This window comes from Abramis brama, assembly GCF_963993115.1.
Source record: "Abramis brama genome assembly, chromosome: 14".
In the NCBI taxonomy this organism is placed as follows: Eukaryota; Metazoa; Chordata; class Actinopteri; order Cypriniformes; family Leuciscidae; genus Abramis; species Abramis brama.
In genome coordinates, this window is record NC_139976.1 from 16,306,950 (window position 1) to 16,324,777 (window position 17,828).

The 17,828-nt window shown below is 36.4% G+C and overlaps 1 protein-coding gene across 1 annotated transcript; it reads right to left on the reverse strand.

The window, feature by feature from the left end:
- Positions 1-201: 201 nt before the first annotated feature.
- Positions 202-17,629, reverse strand: capgb (capping protein (actin filament), gelsolin-like b). Its single transcript, XM_084134885.1, has 9 exons — positions 17,265-17,629; positions 11,863-12,056; positions 5,477-5,631; positions 5,169-5,330; positions 4,596-4,745; positions 3,543-3,629; positions 2,018-2,150; positions 1,482-1,573; positions 202-742 (listed from the first exon to the last, which is right to left on the reverse strand). Exons 2-9 carry the CDS (start codon positions 12,053-12,055, stop codon positions 677-679), a joined length of 1,038 nt encoding a protein of 345 aa, XP_083991011.1. The 5' UTR covers position 12,056; positions 17,265-17,629; the 3' UTR covers positions 202-676.
- Between the last annotated feature and the right edge of the window lie 199 nt (positions 17,630-17,828).

Sequence of the window (17,828 nt, forward strand, 5' to 3'; positions counted from 1 at the left end):
GCTGCAGGCTACATGTGTATTTAAATTTAGCTTTATAAATTTGGAGTCAGTAAGCTTTCATTTCTCATACAGTAACTGTATTTATGAGTTTATGTAAACCACTGTAACATGACCCTTACCAGCCCTTACATAACATCAGTGTCCTCATCTGTCTAAAGGGGAATTCCAGTGCATGCACGTCTGACAATAATCCCAGAAACATTTCCTGTTGTTGCAAATGCATTTTTATTGCCATGCTGCAGTTACATACACAAAATGAGTACAAAAAAAAGCAACAAGCACAAGAATTTCCACAGAGTTTGTGAAATAGTGCATTGACTTGAAAAATTTGTAACATTATTCTGTTTTTAAGTAGAAGTGGCATCTACTCAGCGGTTCGTGGCTATCAAGGCTGCAACATTTGACTTTCTCAATCAAAAAGGTAGTAGTATTATTAGGAAGTATTTAAAACTCTTTCAATTTTGTATTGATCAATATAAACATCTTTTAAAAGACATAAAAATATGGTAACAGACAAATAGCAAAGCCTCTCTCATTCATACGCATGATCTTATTTAATAAAACTGTACATTTGTTTATAATGTAATATCTCTGTGACTTTATTTAAGTGAATTACAGTATCTTTTGACAACTGGTTGAGTGCAGTTTATTCTTTGATCATGCAGTGAAATGAGGTTTAATTCCAGTTTTGGAAAAACTGTTTAAAGATAACAGTCTCTCTGCCCTGTGGTAAAATCTCCACCTGCAAGACAGAAAAACACTAGATTTTTAGAGGATCTGGCATCCATTCACATGGGTATAAACTCAACAGTTTTTTAGTTCTTTTGAGTAATGCTTCGAAAGGATTCGACAATGAATATAGAATAGTATTTCATAGAATACTTTTGTAGACTTTTTATGGTGCAAGTCCTCCTGAAAAGTTCGTATTTACGAGTTGAGAAGTAGTGTTTACGACGTCTGGTGTGTTTAAGTCACTTTTGCAAGATGGCGGTGTACCTTTTCTTTATTAACTACACAAGGTTTTTAAACTCGACAAAAGAAACAAAGAATGTACATAAGGTGTGTTTTGCTTTTTAATGTTTTTTATTCATTTATAAACTTTATCGTTATATATTATATTGTTATATTACTATTCAATTACATTTTGTGCAGGGAATTAGCTTATTTTGTAGTAAATAAAAAAAGCCTGACAATGTCACTGCTAAATACCTATAAATATTGTGTTATTCCGCCCCCAACTTGTAAAGATCGGGGTTTAAAGAAAATCCAGAGCTTCCCACTCGTATTTACGACTTTGTGATGGCGTTCGTGTGCGTTCAACTCGTAAATACGATTTTTTCGACATGACTTGAACGCACCATTATTCCTGGGTCAATACATTTCCAGTTCTGTTAGGGGTCGGCACTGGTGCATAAATAACAAACTTTTCAAACTTTTAATATTAAAATTTAAACCACAAGAGTAATTCTACAAGTGCAGACCTGTGTTTTCATCTTGGGGTAATTCATTTGCTGGATGAAGTCATCTGCCATTTTCAGAGCAGCCCTCTTCTCTTCTGCGTTCGCTCCACTTCCTGAGAATCATAGCAAACATTTCAATTATGAAACCTATGTATGCATGCATGTATACTACCATTCATAGGTTTGGGTCATAGGTCATAGCATCATTACTCCAGTCTTCAGTGTCACACGACCCTTCAGAAATCAATCTAATATACTGATTTGCTGCTCAAGAAACATTTCTTCTCATTACCTTAGTTAAAAATGGTTGTGCTGCTTAATATTTTTGTAGAAACTGTAATCTTTTTTTTTTCAGGATTCTTTGATGAATAGAAAGTTCAACAGCATTTATTTGAAATAGAATTCTTTTGCAACATTATATTTGTCTTTACTGTTGAATGCGTCCTTGCTGAACAAATCTTCCTTAAATGGTAGTGTATATTATATAAAGAATATAAGTGATTTGTTCACCAGACACTTATCATGTTATTGTGACATGCATGTACAATTTTTCTTACCTTTCCAAACAAAGATCTTTCCATTGGCCCCATTGTCCAGGATAAAGCAGTCATCACGTACCAGTAAGTCCTTGGCAAATGGACTTTTCTCTGATACCTTGGTCAACTTCATTGACCCTGTTGCATCTGAAACCTATAAAGAAATGACCATTTCTCCAGATTGAATGCACATGAAACATGAATGATATGTTTGCTAGACCTTTTAGGAATTTTTTAAACATCAGATAAATGTGCATTGAGCAAATATAGGTATGGATTAGATTCCTCATGGTAAGGATTCATCCGAACATCCACATGTACTGTAGTCTCAAGGGCTGTGTCCGAAATCGCCCTCTTAAAGGAGAAGCAGTCCATATTAATCGATTGTCGAGTTCACGCGCATAGGTTTAGTTACCTATGATCACGCGCGTGAACTCGACAATCGACTACTATGGACTTCGACCGAAAACAGGATGTAAATACAGGTATGAGCGCTGGCTGAAATAACATCATTTTTATTCATATCTTTCACATCTACTGCAGTCAGATTCACCCGTGTTCACTCTGAAGGAATCACTCCACATGGCTGGGCACTTGTAATGACACATCAAGGATGTTGAGAGGCTAAAAGCAGGTTTAAAACTTGCTCCATTGAAGTCAACAGGGTGCAAATTTTAAAAAGAGGATAACATGGTGTAGGCAACACCGATTTTTGTCGTTGTTCTCTGTATTGACAGCACTCCAAATTTACAAAAAAATTAGCTCAATGTTAAAATTGACCGGAGTTCTCCTTTAAATAGGGCACTATTGGAGGGAACAGTCATTTGTAGTGGTGTCCGAAACCATATTGGATGTTATCGAGTGGACTCATTCAATCCCATAATGCACCGCAATAACGAGTGTACAACCGATGTACACTCAACGGCTAGAGAATACCCATAATGCACTGTGAGGGTCACGCCAAATGAATTCCCACGTCTCGCCAGAAGATGTCGCCCGCAGCTGAATCATCCATCCATCCATTTTTCAAACCGCTGGTCCAATGTGGGTACAGCGTAATATCATACAGGTATAAATTTTTAAACAATTAAAATTAAATTGTTTAATTAAGGTTTATACATAGTTTCAATGACAGAGTTCAAAATAAATCTTTTCATCTTACTACTGGAGCTGCTATTAAACAGCAAGCATACTATGCAAAAGTGGCAGCCCTTCCAGTCCGAATTTTCTCAATCCTTTTCATTCACTTCTTCAAATGGACTATATTAATGGATTAATATAGGGAAACGTGAATGAGGGTATAGGGGGCGATTTCGAACACAGCTATGGACTTTCTACAGTTTAGATCAGGAGCGCAAAACTCAGTTCCTGGAGGTACACAGCGTTGCAGAGTTTAGCTTCAACCCTAATTAAACGCATCTGATCCAGCTTATCAAGTCCTTATTAAGGCTTATTTGAAAACTACAAGTATGTAGTATCTAGGAGCTCAGTTTTGAACCCCTGGTTTAGATTAACACAAGCCTAACACATAACAGAGTTGTGGTACCTTGTAGAGGGAGGCGGAATTTGATGCATCTGCTTGACTGTCTTCTTCTGGAGTGCTTTCTTTCAGCTCTGGCACTGGACCAAGAACCTGTTTATTATAACAGAAGATAGAGAGGACTAGAGCAACACAGTCAGAGCTCATCGGCAAAAAACAGTATTCATAAACATGACATGTCAAAATTTTTATTTTGTATGTGGGTGTTTTTCACTTTGGATAAAGAAAGAATATTTAGTGATCAACTCTGAGAATATGCATATTATGTTATATGTTATATTATTATAAATGTAAACTGTTATAAACAAAATTATTAACTGTTTATAATTTATTATCAGTGATTTTAGCTGAAATAATGGCAAAATGGTGTTCCGCTGTGTTTTAGAAGAACTAATGATTTTCTGAAATGTACTTATTCACTGTTTACTTATTTAAAGTATGTTAAAGTATGCTGTTCTTTCAGACTTTTTAATTCTGGCCTTTAATATGAGAGCAAAAAAAGAAAAGAAATAAAAGCTGAGTGCTTTTCTTAAAAAAAGAAAAGAAAACACAAACGTATCAACCTTCTGATAATACTGTTTCTCGGTCCAAAACCTCTACTCCATTTCAAGAGCTGTTTATGAGCACTGTTCATTTACAGCACAACTTTAAGCTAAGCTTTTAAAAACTGGCGGTGTACACTGCTGTCTCCAGATAACAATATTTTAACAATTCAGAATAGATGAATCACTGTCTAGCCTACTGAGATTTCGGTATGGAGATAAAGGTTAGGATCATGATTTTTCGGTTTTACTACAGCACACCGTGGGTGTATATTAGCACCGTTTGTTGTTTCCTTTTGGGTAATTGTGGCATGGGACGTCAGACTTAACTAAAAGGATTAAAGTGAAGTGTAAAGCTAAAGAATCATAAAGGGTAGAGTTGACGCAGAGTAGAAAAATATACTGTATGTAAAAAAAAAAAAAAATATATATATATATATATATATTTTTTTTTATTTTATTTTTTTAAATATATATATATATTTTTTGTTGTCAAAATACAATGGCCTGTTGTTACCTTTAGCATTTCCTGTGTCTCCTCTCCCTCATTGATGTTAGTGATCTGGGCTTTGCCGTGTCTCTCTGTATCTCTGATCAGAGTGGCGATCTCCCGCACCTTCTGCTTCTCAAAGATGTTTGCCTGAGATCCTATCCATGACACAATTATCTAGAGAATAAAAAGATTTTATAATAATAATAAAAAATATATTTCAAATAACTGCTACATTATGTTCTGTTGATATGCAGTGTTGTACAATGCAGAGCAGTTTACGTTTTTATTTTATCAAATAAAAGCATTTTAGTTGAAATAGGAATTTTTTTTGCATTTCTTTACTGTAACTTTTAATGCATCCTTGCTGAATAAAATAATTTCTTTCAAACAAACAAACAAACAAACGAACGAACAACAAAAAAAAACTTTTAACAGAAGTGTATAGAGAGACATACCCAGACAGCAACATAGTGTCGGCCCAGATCCGGCCCACATCTGGTACGTGTTGATTCCACGTGTACTGGATGTGGGCCGGATCTGGGCCGACACTATATGTTGCTGTCTGGGATAGCAAAAGTCAAACAGACAGGCACAAACCTCGCCCAGGTCGAGTATGAAGCAGTCCCCTTTGTTAAAGCTCTGCCAGCTCAAATCCACTTCCTTGGCTCTGATGTTGCGCTTCCCTTTGATTTGGTATAACCTCTGAATGGGTCCAGATCCAGACTGTGTTCTTCTGAAGCCAGACTCCACACCTCCCTCCTGTACAAACAGAATAGCGTGACTATGCAAGGAACATAAGAACTCTTTAATTGAAATAAAGATGCATCCAGTACTACTGTAACAATCAGTTCATTTATATATAAACCCTTTTTGTGTACATGTGAACACACACAAACACATCTCACCTTGTAGCTGACTCCTCGAGGGAAGAGGTTCATGAATTCTGGGGACTCATAGCCCTGAACCTGTCTGTGCTGGACTGGATCTCCTCCCAGGAAGTTATCCAGCTGCGTAGCCAACATGGCACAAGCTACCTGCTCGTCACGAGACGATTTTTCTCCTAAAATGGAGAAAGTGGAAGAGAGAAAATTAGGTTACACTTTATTTTGATGGGCCCTTTAGACAATCTATAAGTAACATTGCAGCTAAATGTCAACTAACTTTCAAAGTATTAGTTGAGTATTAGTAGATTGTTAGGTCTAGTAGAATAAGGTGACGTAGTTGAAAAGTTACTTATAGTCAGTAAAATGTCTGTTGGTGGACCATTAAAATAAAGTGTAAGCAGATTTTAAGCAGACAGTCTAATAATACTCTTCTAATATTCTAATGAGACATGTAAGTGCAATATACTTACAGTCATCAGCACTTTATTTTACAGTCCTGTTCCTTATTAACATATATACTTATTATAGTAATTGCAATAACTGGGTAATAACTAGAAACTAACCCTGGCCTGAACCTACCCCTAAACCTAACCTTAAAGGGTTAGTTCACCCAAAAATGAAAATTCTGTCAGTAATTACTCACCCTCATGTTGTTCCAACCCCGTAAGACTTTAGTTCATTTAAACTTAAGGTTGAGCCACTGTAGTCACTTGGACTATTTTAGCGATGTTTTTACTAACTTTTCATTTCATCAAAAATATCTTCATTTGTGTTCCGAAGACGAACGAAAGTCTTATGGGGTTGGAACAACATGATGGTGAGTAATTACTGACAGAATCTTCATTTTTGGGTGAACTTACATTTTAACCCATGTAGTTACCTTATATTACCAGGTACTTTTTAGGTAAGTAGACGAAAGTGCACGTACTGTAAAATAAAGTGCAACGGAATGACTAAAGGGGTCCATAAAAATGTTACTGAAAATGAAGTGTAACACTTTACAGTAAGGTTCATTAGTTAACATTAGTTAATGTATTATTAGTACGAACTATGAGTTATACATTTGTTACTGTATTTGTTAATCTTTGTTAATGTTAGTTAACAAAAATACAGCTGTTCATTGTTTGTTCACAGTGCATTAACTGATGTTAACAATATTTTAATAAAGTATTAGTAAATGTTGAAATTAACATTAACAAAGATTAATAAATGCTGTATAAGTGCAGTTCATTATTAGTTCATGCTTATTAATGTAGTTAACTAATGTTAACTAATGAACATTATTGTATAGTCAGTGTTACCAAATTAATATATATTGGATAATCGGTAACACTTTACAATAAGGTCTTATTTGTTAACATTAATGAATGCATTTGTTAGTAACTATGAGCACTGAGCTGTATATTATTAACCTGTTAACATCAGTTAATAAAATACAATTTTTCATTGTCTGTTCATGTTAGTTCAAAGTGCATTCATGTTAACAAAAATAACTTTTGACTATTTTGAAATTAACATTTACTCAGATTAACAATTGCTGTAGAAGTATTGTTTATTGTTAGTTCATGTTAACTAATGTAGTTAACTTATGTTAGCAGATGAAACCTTATTGTAAAGTGTTACCAAATCATTTAAAAGTATGGAATCCACTCACATAATTCACTTAACAAACTTCCTCTCTTACATGCAGCCCATAAAAAGGTCAGCGAATACAAATAAGAGAAAGCAATTAGGAAGAACGTTCTTTCAACAAACACTGTGTGTGCAACTTTGCACAATTCTGTCCTGTGTGATATGCCACCAACACGGCCACTTCCTCTGCTCCTCTGAGCAACCATTGTCTGTGCTGAACTGTTTGACTTAAATGCAAGGCCGTTTGTGGTAGGGCTTGGGTGAATGATCAAAATGTATTTAAAGTTATTCATTTTTCTTTCTACAATGACAAAAAAATAATTAAGATAAAATGATTCTTGCGCTGCATTTCGTTTAGCAATGATGCTATGAAATATATAGCAATTTATTATATATAGCAATGAAATATTTGTATTTTATTAGCATTTTTTTCTTCTTCTTGAGGTTCAAGGAAATATGCTGTTGAAAAGACTTTTCATGTTCAATAAATGCATGATGTTTCCAAAATTGAAAAGTGCATATATTATTATTTATTACTTTTTTATATTTAAGGTTCAAGGTCAATGAGTAATTTTAAAACAATTGCGATCTCAATCATGACCAGAATAATCATGATTTTCTAGTATGTAGACGGACGTGTAGAACACGGAGGTATTGTCTCTGCAATTGAAGGTTCATTATGAATGAATGAATGAATGAATGGTTAGGAACTGAGACCAGGGATTCTGAGTAATGAAGAGATGGATTGAGGGTGTTTATGGATAAGGGATGGTTAATGAGAAGGCATGAGAGAAGATGGCTCATCATGCTGACAACCTGCTTAGTGTTTCCTAAAGCACCGGATACACCATAAGACAATAGACCTAACTGAAGTCCTGTCACAGGCCTGCTGAAACATTAATGACCAATGAAAACACACGCCCATGGCTTTTTCCTTTGGGAGTCTTCCCTCTTCACCCCTCTCTCCTGTCTAATAGCCGTTCTATCCCAACTTTCTGTGCACTCACTCAGACTGGGTCAGGTCCACTCGACTGTGTGATCATGCGTATAGTTTATCTCAACAGGCTATTGTCTCAGTCTTTCAGACCCCATACCACCACAATAATCATGACTGACTGACCCTGACCCTGGCTTCACTTCTTGTTATGTATATCATCATGCCATCTGCAATGTTGTTCTATGGAACATAACATTTTTTAAGAATCTTTGTCTTCTTTTAAAAATATTTTTTTTTCCCATAAAACAACCATAGCGACCATGTCTTTAACACCTGCAAATAAATAAATAAAATAATAAAATAAATTAAATGAATAAAAAAAGTGGTATAAAAACATTTAACACTTTTTGTGCATCGTTTTTCCATTAAAAAAAAAAAACAGTTCATGGTGACCATGTCTGTCCAGCTTCAAAAGTAACAAAGACATTTTTTTTTTTATTGTAGTATTGTAAGTAAATAATGACAATTTACTTTAGTCATTAGCATGATGGTGAATTTAGTGAATTAAAGGAGGGGATTCACTTCTGGCAAGATGGGCGTTTTAATAAAACTTGGCTTTCTATGCATGAGAAAAGCAAAAATATTGGTTTCACTTTATTTTAATGGTCCTTTTAACACATTCTGTTGACTATCAATAACGTTGGAGCTACATGTCTACTAACTTTAATCAGAGTGTTAGTAGAGTATTAGTAGACTGGTAGGGTTAGGGTAAGAATAAGTAGACGTAGTTGCAAAGTTACTTATAGTCAGTAGAGTGTCTGTTGGAGGACCATCACAATAAAGAGTTATCAGATATTAAGCATACAGTCTACTAATGCTCTAATGACAGTTAAGCTGACATGTAGTTGCAAAGTTAGGGGAGACCGAGGACAGTTGCAACAGGGGATGGTTGCAACATGATGACACTCATATTGCACATGCACAGTTAGACCCTCCCCCCACCAAGAAGACAACATCTGCTGCTGCATTTATTGAACAAAACTTGTTTTGGAGGTATGAAAGTAATTTTTTTCATGAGATGTATTTTTGTCATACTGTCCTGACATTGAATGAATCAAAACTTACTTAGTTTGAATTATTGTTTTGTTGACTTCTAAGTGACAGGGTTAGGGTTAGGGTCAGTGTGTCTAGCAGGCATATGATGTTCTGTCATGGCTGATAGGGTTGGGGACAGTTGCAACAAGTTATAAATTGCATGTTTAATAAAAGTTTGTTGCATTGCAAATTGTTCAATTCATCCTGTCTGACACTGAAATATGGAGAGATTGAATAGCATCTGTAACACCTGCACACTGAATCTATATAGGCCTTTGTTCTACACATAAACAAACAAAACTCAATAACTGTTATTTGATAAAAATGACTAAATAAATAAATAATAGGCTACAATAATATAATTGTATAAATAAATAATACAATAATATTATAGTAGGCCTAAAACAGTTAATATTTTCAGAATTCTATGCTCATTGAGACAAAAAGCTAAAGTTAATTAGTGAAATTTAAGGTATTTTTATAACGTGTTGCAACCGTCCCCTGGGTTGGGGTCAGTTGCAACATCTGGCTTCTTCCATTCAAATAAATACTGTGAACGATATGTCATATGTAATCATCTTTAAATGGTATGGGTAATTAGCAGACAGATGTAAGTTTAATATATACAAATTTGGTTGGTCTAGTCCAAATAGTCTCTGAGTAACTGAGAGAAATGCAAAAAGTGTTGCAACCGTCCCTGGTCTCCCTACCATCAAAATACAAAAATAATTTTGAAGTCGGTTCTCATGACTAGAGAAAACAGAGAAAGAAGGCTGTGGTGTTCCCTTTTTACCAAAAACTTCAACTTTTGATGGTTTTTCTTTTATACAAGCTCTTAAGATGATTCATGATGTCTCAAGGCATTTAACGATTATCTTACGGCAAATCCACAGTGACGGATGGGTGAATAAAGTTTATTATGAATTGGCAGTCGACGAGTCCCACTTGGAGTGTGTTGAGTAGGACCGGTCACATTTGGTGCCGTGACCCGGATGGGCGTGAGGTTTGGGGGGTGAGTTTAATAAACTGCCCAGTAAGAGCTGTGCCTGTAAACCTCACTCCCCTGGCCTCAAGAGGCATGCTGACACTAGCGGCCATTGTCTCTAACGTTCCTTCTTAGCGAGCCCGCCTCCCATGCTGGAGACCCCGGTTCGAATCCCGCTCTGAACAGGTCGAGTAGGACCGGATACACATATACTACTGATAATTTCCTGATAATTTACTCACCCCAATGCCATCCAAGATGTTCATGTCTTTCTTTCTTCAGTAGAAAATAAATTAAGTTTTTTGTTCAAATCAATGCCGTTTCAAAGGGCTCTGCATGATCCCAGCTGAGTTATATGGTCATATCTAGTGAAACGATCGGTCATTTTCTAAAAAAAAATTAAAATGTATATACTTTTTAACCACAATAGGCCTATGTCACGAAAAAATTGAAGACCGGAAGTACGTCTTTTAGTAGGGATACGGCTCTTCCGGTTAGCTTTTTACAATGGCGGAGTCCGATAGATACCGCTGGACCAAATCTCTCCGCAACCTGCCTGAAGTCACATATGACGATGTGGTTCGGATGGTAAAAGAAAACTCTCAAGAGGAAACGTCAAAACTGAGGAAAGGGTACAAGTTCTTCTGGGAGAAATTCATTTTCAGTTACAGAGGTAAGTGTTTGAATTCCGCCGCCAGTAAGGTAAACGTTTCTATGGTAACAGCGAGTTGAACCAATCAGCAGACATTGCTGCTACGCTTAGGATTGTGAGTAGTGTAGTTTTTTTCATAAGATCGCGGATAAAACATGATTTTCTTAAAACAAGGTTGATTTCATACGAACTTATAGCTTCTACAGGAGCTTCATTTCACAACCTCATGGCTCGTGGTCAGTCTACCTCGGATGGTTTAGACATTATGGCTGATAATCTAAATCCTTATCGAGAAATACTGTTGACCGGAAGTTCTGAATCCCTACTCCGCGTTCCGGAAGCAGGAAGTGTGACATAGGCCTAAAGTTCGTCTTGTGCTGGTCTGCGACGCGCCACGCATTGCGTCATCACGTTGGAAAGGTCACGCGTCACGTCATCAAGTTATTTGTCTGTGTACTCCAGTTCAAAAAGGTAGGGAAGGGCGAAAAATTCCATCTCATTTTCTCTTCCAAATTCAAAATCGTACGACATCTTTGTTTTAATTTATTATTATTATTTTCTTCTTTTTTTCGTGACCTTTCCAACGTGATGACGTAATACGTGGCGTGTCGCAGACCAGCACAAGACGAACAAATGTGGTTAAAAAGTATATAATTTTCAAGCACTTCAAAGCCCTTTGAAACGGCATTGATTTGAACTTCAATATTCTGGTTGCCGCTAAAGCCAGTTGTGTGGAGAAAAATCCTGAAATGTTTTCCTCAAAAAACTTAATTTCTTTTCCACTGAAGAAAGAAAGACATGAACATCTTGGATGGCATTGGGGTGAGTAAATTATCAGGAAATTTACATTTACAAATTTACAAAAAATCATCAGGTGAACTAATCCTTTAAATGTTGATGCAGTCTAATGTTTTTTCAGGCCACATGTTCTGTCCCTTTAAAACCATCATTAAAAGAAAATACAGAACCCTACTTGCCATGATGTTAATAATAAAAGTATGAAATGATGTCATCAAATACAAAATTGTGTATCCTGTGTATTTCAGACTGCATAGCCGAAAGCGCCAAAATTAACCAATGGAGAAAATCAGCAGCTATCATCTCACCAATCCACATGTGGAGGTCTGCACCCTGGTCACCCCGGTTATCCAGCACAAGGTAGGAGTCACCATTGAAGAAAGCCCCCACCTCAGCTTTATCCAGAGGAACAGCCTTCATCTTCTCCACTCGCCAACATCTCAGTCCCGGCTGCCTAATCTCGTCCCCAAACTGCCCTGGAGCGGCCTGAAATCTGAGCATTCTGCAGAGACAGAACAAATTGTGAAGAGAGGACTGGATCAAAAAATGAAGCCCCCGAAAGGACTACGGGCAGTAGACATCTGATTTATGGATTAATAAAAAGATTAATTCTTTGTCCTGAACTATGTTTTGAAAGCTGAAGCAATTGCCTGTGACTTGAGGTCAGTGTTTCCCAGGCCTGTTCCTGGAGAATTCCAGTGTTAAATATCCTAATGAGTTGATGAGATGAATCAGGCACAAGGTTAGGAAACACAGGGTGCTTCTCAATTTGAAGGCTGCATCCTATAAGGCTGCATATCTAGGCTGTCACATCATCAAGCTCCGTCGAAGTTCAAAAGATCAGCATTTAATTGATATAGAATGTTTTTGAAAAAGTCTTTACTGTCACTTTACCTTACTGAACACAAGTATTAAAAAAAAATCGTACTGACCCCAAAACTTTTGAACGGTAGTGTACTGCAGAAAGTGTATCTTTTAACAGGAAATATTTATTTTCACAAGTTGATGAACTGTTACTCTTTTGGCGCAGTTTTTCCATCACCTAACTTAAATGTTTTTTGCACAACATTTTGCACACAAAAAAAGAGAAAACCCAAAACCTAGCAGCATGCTTCATAATAAAACCCTACTAGTCATTTGGCTTTTGGCCCAATGGGTACTCTATTGTAGCTCTGCTCCTCTCACTTATTTGCCAAGAGAGCTATCAGTTAAAGACTGCTGTTATCTGATTGGTTCTCTGACCTGTCAGTAACCTGACTGCCAAAACACATGGTTTGGATTCTGGAAATCTGTTTGTTTGGACACTACAGACAGTGTTAGTGTGTTGGAGGCTCACATGAAAACATATGTAGATTCCAGCACACTACTGCCAATAAAACACTCAAGACAATAAAGATATGTCAGCCTGGGGATGAGTTTTGGATCTATTATTCTTAATAAAGCTGCCATAATAAGCCATATGAAAATGAACTGAAGTACACAGGCTAAAAGACAGCACCTTATTGTTGTGTTTTTCTTACTTGTCAATAATGAATGTGAACTGTTAAAGCGTCCAAGCGTCTTTTCTTATCAAATGTTTTAATTCGAATGGAAACCTGACTAAATCAGTTATTGGTAATATAAGATAGGATATCATCTTTGACAGGCACGTGTATTAACAACATAAATATTGGCGCTGCAAATAAACTGGCATGGTAAAAATAAATCAATCAGTCTAATTAGGCTCTTCTTGTAAAGGTCTGACACTGAGAGGAGCTCTGCATTACTTCACTCTCATTTAACAAGGCCTCTTATGTCACTCCAAGACATGCCAAACAGAGAGTCAGATACGTCCAGTTTCACAACGCCAAAGAATGCATCTTATTTCCTCACATAGTTACTGTTGTGAACACATAGGAAACAGTGACAAATGGTAAATTGCACTGCTGGCTGCTCCTCCCTTTTTATCTGTTCCTTCAGTCCATATATTCTGTTTAGTCACAGTTGGACATGACCCCTCATTAACTGCAAGGAAGCATTAGTAAGGAACAACCCCTAATAAATACTATGATTAATTTGTAGCTATTCCAAGTTCACTTAATGATACAAATTTATGATCGGTTTTAAAAATGTATGGCTAAATTTAAATTCCACTAGTTAGTAATTGTAATTTTGAGAGAAGATATAAGATGTAGCTACTGTAATGTGTAGTAAAAACAGTTATTAACCTCTTCAGAATGAGTAGAGATTTTATTTAAACTGGTCCTGTTACAGCTAAACATTAAAGTCCCCATGAAATCAAAATTAGCAGTATTTTCTTTGCACTAAATGTAAGTAGTATTTATTTATACCCGTTAAACACTTTATTCCCACAATTACCGGATTGGTCGCGTCAAAAGCTTACGTTACCCGCCTCCACGCCACTGATTCTGTTGTCAACAGGATTTCTTTTGTCTGGCTCAATCAGATAATGGTGGGCGGAGTTAGTGTACATTTCCAACAAGGTGGGCTCTTAATTTTTTTCATGGAATATTGCAGTATTTATTATAAATTATTAACCATACACATTTTTTTTTAAATTCATGTGTTCTCGTAATCTTTTATCAAAATAACTTCCCCTCGCTCTTGCAAAATCTTTTTTTCTTTTCTCTTCTCTGATGATGTGTTTACTTGCACGAGGCGTGGGGCAACCTGTCACTCACATGACATGACAGCAATAGCAAACCACAATGATCCGATCATTTCCAGAGGGACAAAATCAAGTCCCAACCTTTTTTTTCTTTTTCAAGAAGCTGTTTGGGTCGGATATAAGTCACAGTAGGGAAGAAAAGACCTACTGTCTCAACTATCTCAACTTCAGTTTCATGCTAACTAAGCAATTCATCTGAAGCTATTTGTATCCTCCATGTCATGAACAAGCAATGGCCTCAGTGTTCACAATGCTCCACCTCATCGAGGACTTTACCACCTCACCCTCACACTAAAGCGTGGTGTAAAACCGCAATTCATTCTAGTTTATCGAGGAAACTGATGTGAAAGTGTCTCAGCTTAAGCAAAAAATTACCGTTAGCGTGTAAGAAATGCCCAACTACAGTGACATGTAGAACCACAGGGCAAAGAACAAGCAAGCTGGCACAATCTGTTTCCTGTAATGATTTGCAAGTTTCTGCGAGTTCTTTGAAAATGTAGGGAAGACAAGGACCCAATATACTTATGTGACATAACTGGATGTAACAGCCATTCATTATAACAAAATCACAGATGGTCTAATGATCTCTATCCATATGCATTACCATTTAAACATAACCACTATAATACACATATATATATATATATATATATATATATATATATATATATATATATATATATATATGTACGTAATGTTTTAAGTATTGAAACACTTTTACAGTTAAGTGGACTAGCGTTTCATACTATATTGAACATACTTTTAAACGGTCCCAAAGACCTACTCAGACAGTATGTCATTTCAGACGTAGCTTAAGAGTAGGCATCACATTTTAAGAAGAACCTAATTTGCAACTGTAAAAAATTATGTTCTATGAAAGTATGTATGAACGCACTCCGAAAATACTGTGCACTGTTCTACGCATCTACGACATCACTTCCCTGCCATTCAAAGTCGTACATTAAATGCGCAGTTCGTCCTGGTATTTTTCACCTATGAATACTACTAATTCAGGCATACTAATGTCACAAACTACTTTTAATTTACTATTAGAGAAGAAGGCATGATCAAATGTGGGGATTGTTTTCAGACATGTTTCCTGACCCCCCCCCATCTGCCATTGGCCAACCAGACATAATTGTCCCGCCCCCTCTGCCGCACCATTGGCAGTTACTTCACTACTCCAACACTGCCATTCATAAATCCTCTCCCATGGCCTCATGGGATAGTAAAGCGTGCATGGTACGCACACTTAAGAATCTCATCAGAAGTAGATCATCCGAGTACTTTTTGCCTACTCTTTTATGAGTAGGCTACTGTGAATTCAGACATACTTCTTTTGTATACTGTTTTTTTGCTGACTAGCCTATATAGTAGAAAATTATGTGATTTCGGATGCAGCCCCTTTATCTAAATAAATCATCCGTGTGGTTTACTTATAGTTGAAAATAAAAATATATATTTATATATATAAAATACAGCCTATTTTATACATAAAATGTATTCAAAATATGTTAATTTGAGCATTTTAGCATGACAAAATACAGAACTTTAAGTTTTAAACAGTGATCACAAATGTACTGACTGTCATTGCTCTGAAAACAATAGTAGGCTGGGCTATCTATTAGCCTACATAATATCATCAAATATGACAAACATACAGGTACATCATCGCAGGATAGTGGAGCTTTGCCAATGCGACTAATGTGAAGACAGTAGAAGCTAATAGCCTCCCTAAGTAAAGAGTGTGATGAGCACTCAAAGCTAAGAAACGCTAGTCCACTTAACTGTAAAACCCCTTCGGCCTGCTCCGGCATGCTTTCTGAGTCCGGCTCCATTCTGCCTTTTCCAGTGTGTGTGTGAGAGTTCACCTGTCCTGGTTAGCTTATATGTGTCCAGTAACTGGACACGGGGGAATAATCCGAGCGGCCCTGCCGAAGACGCCCCACACCGAGAAGAGTCGGGTTGCCTGACAAACGCTAAACACTAGCGTGATAATCACCATCCATCTTTCCTCCACTCATCAGAAGGAGTTGATGGAGGAAACACGGTAAAACATGGTTTTGGTTTCTAAGACAAAAAGTTACGGTGTCCAGAAAGAGGTGGAGGTTGCTGTTTTTCATTTTTATGTTAAAATGTAATTATCTTTCATTAATTTGGACTCCTTTTTTTGTTTAAATTTGATACTTTTAGTAACAAGTTAGATTGTAGCCAACAGAGGAGCTTAGCCTAGTGGCTTTTAAGTTATAATACGCAACTTACCTGTCAATGTAGACAAACTTTATGGTCAGAAACTATGAACTAGATGTAAGCAAAACCATAAGTCAAAACAGTTATTGATATAGGCTAATAATTTTAATAAACTGTAGGCTACGCGCTTGGTTGGCATAATAAATTACAAAAATCTAAATGATCTTGCAGCATAAATAATCACAGTGTCATAATAAATTAAAAAGAGAAGTGAGATGGAAAGAACTGAGGTTGATAAGTCACACTGATATATGATATAGCATATATAGGCTATCTCTTATTATGGAGACATGCAAGTAGAACGATGCTAGATCGAACAGATAAATTGCAAGACAAAGCCATACAAATATTTTATATGAATTCTCAGATAGAACTGCAATCAAGTTCGACAAAATGTCTATCAATCAATGGAGGGATTGTATATAAAAAAGACAAGTTATTTCTGTTCTGCATTTCATTTCATTTGGGAAGCTCAGGTTCGCTATTTTAAAAATTCAAGATCAAGTCAAAATCAGAATGTGCAAAATATAATTTTTTTAACTAACTTTTGAATTTAAAATGTTGAGTAATAAGGAGTAGGCTACTTTAAGAAATTAGCTACATGTGAAACTAAGGTGTGGCATTTTAGGAGCGTCTCTCCTACCTAAACTTCACTCTGCTTTAAGTTACTTTTCTTTAAAAATGAATGAATTTGGCATAACAGGAAAGCAGCTGTAAAGAGGGCTGGTTTTGAGGGTTATGCATGTATAATTAGTGAATTTCTGAGCATTTTTAGAGATTTTCAGTGCTTACCTTGCTGAAGTTGGAGGACCCTGCAGAGTTTTTAGAAAGAAAGGAAGAGAATTGTAGAGGAGAGACTGTGTACAAAATCACTTCCTGCATTAGTTCTGGCCCAGCCCTGAAGTACACCCCCACATAAACAAACAGATGTCAAAAAATAAAAAAGCACAAGAGTGAAATTCACAGATTTGTTAAAAGTTAAACAAATGATTTGCCTGTTTTGAATAAATTTGACTACAGGAAACCCCTCATGGACTACAGACTAAAAAGAGAAGAAAATATCTCAAAATAATGTTTGGCCAGCTCAGAGGGGTTTCTGTTTCTCCTGTTACATACGAGTCACACCCAGTCAGTAACAAAGCATTCATAATTATGTCAGGACTTGCCTATGGACACAAACCAAATTAATATAATAAAGTAGATATACAGGCTTTCCAGGTTCAAGGTTTATCCGATCACAGAGCTGGAAGTCACAGCTAACAGTTGTATCAACTTTACACACAATGGCTGTGACTGCATTCACCCAGACATTCACAAGAGCACAGAAAGTCCAGGGGCTAGTCTGTGGTTTCAGGA

Coding starts and splice junctions, on each gene's coding strand:
- capgb (XM_084134885.1), bottom strand. CDS start 12,055: ATGCTCAGATTTCAGGCCGCTCCAGGGCAGTTTGGGGACGAGATTAGG. Junction 5,632..11,862: donor AGACCTCCACATGTGGATTG/GTGAGATGATAG, acceptor TCTCCATTTTAG/GAGAAAAATCGTCTCGTGAC. Junction 4,746..5,168: donor TCATACTCGACCTGGGCGAG/GTTTGTGCCTGT, acceptor TTTATTCTCTAG/ATAATTGTGTCATGGATAGG.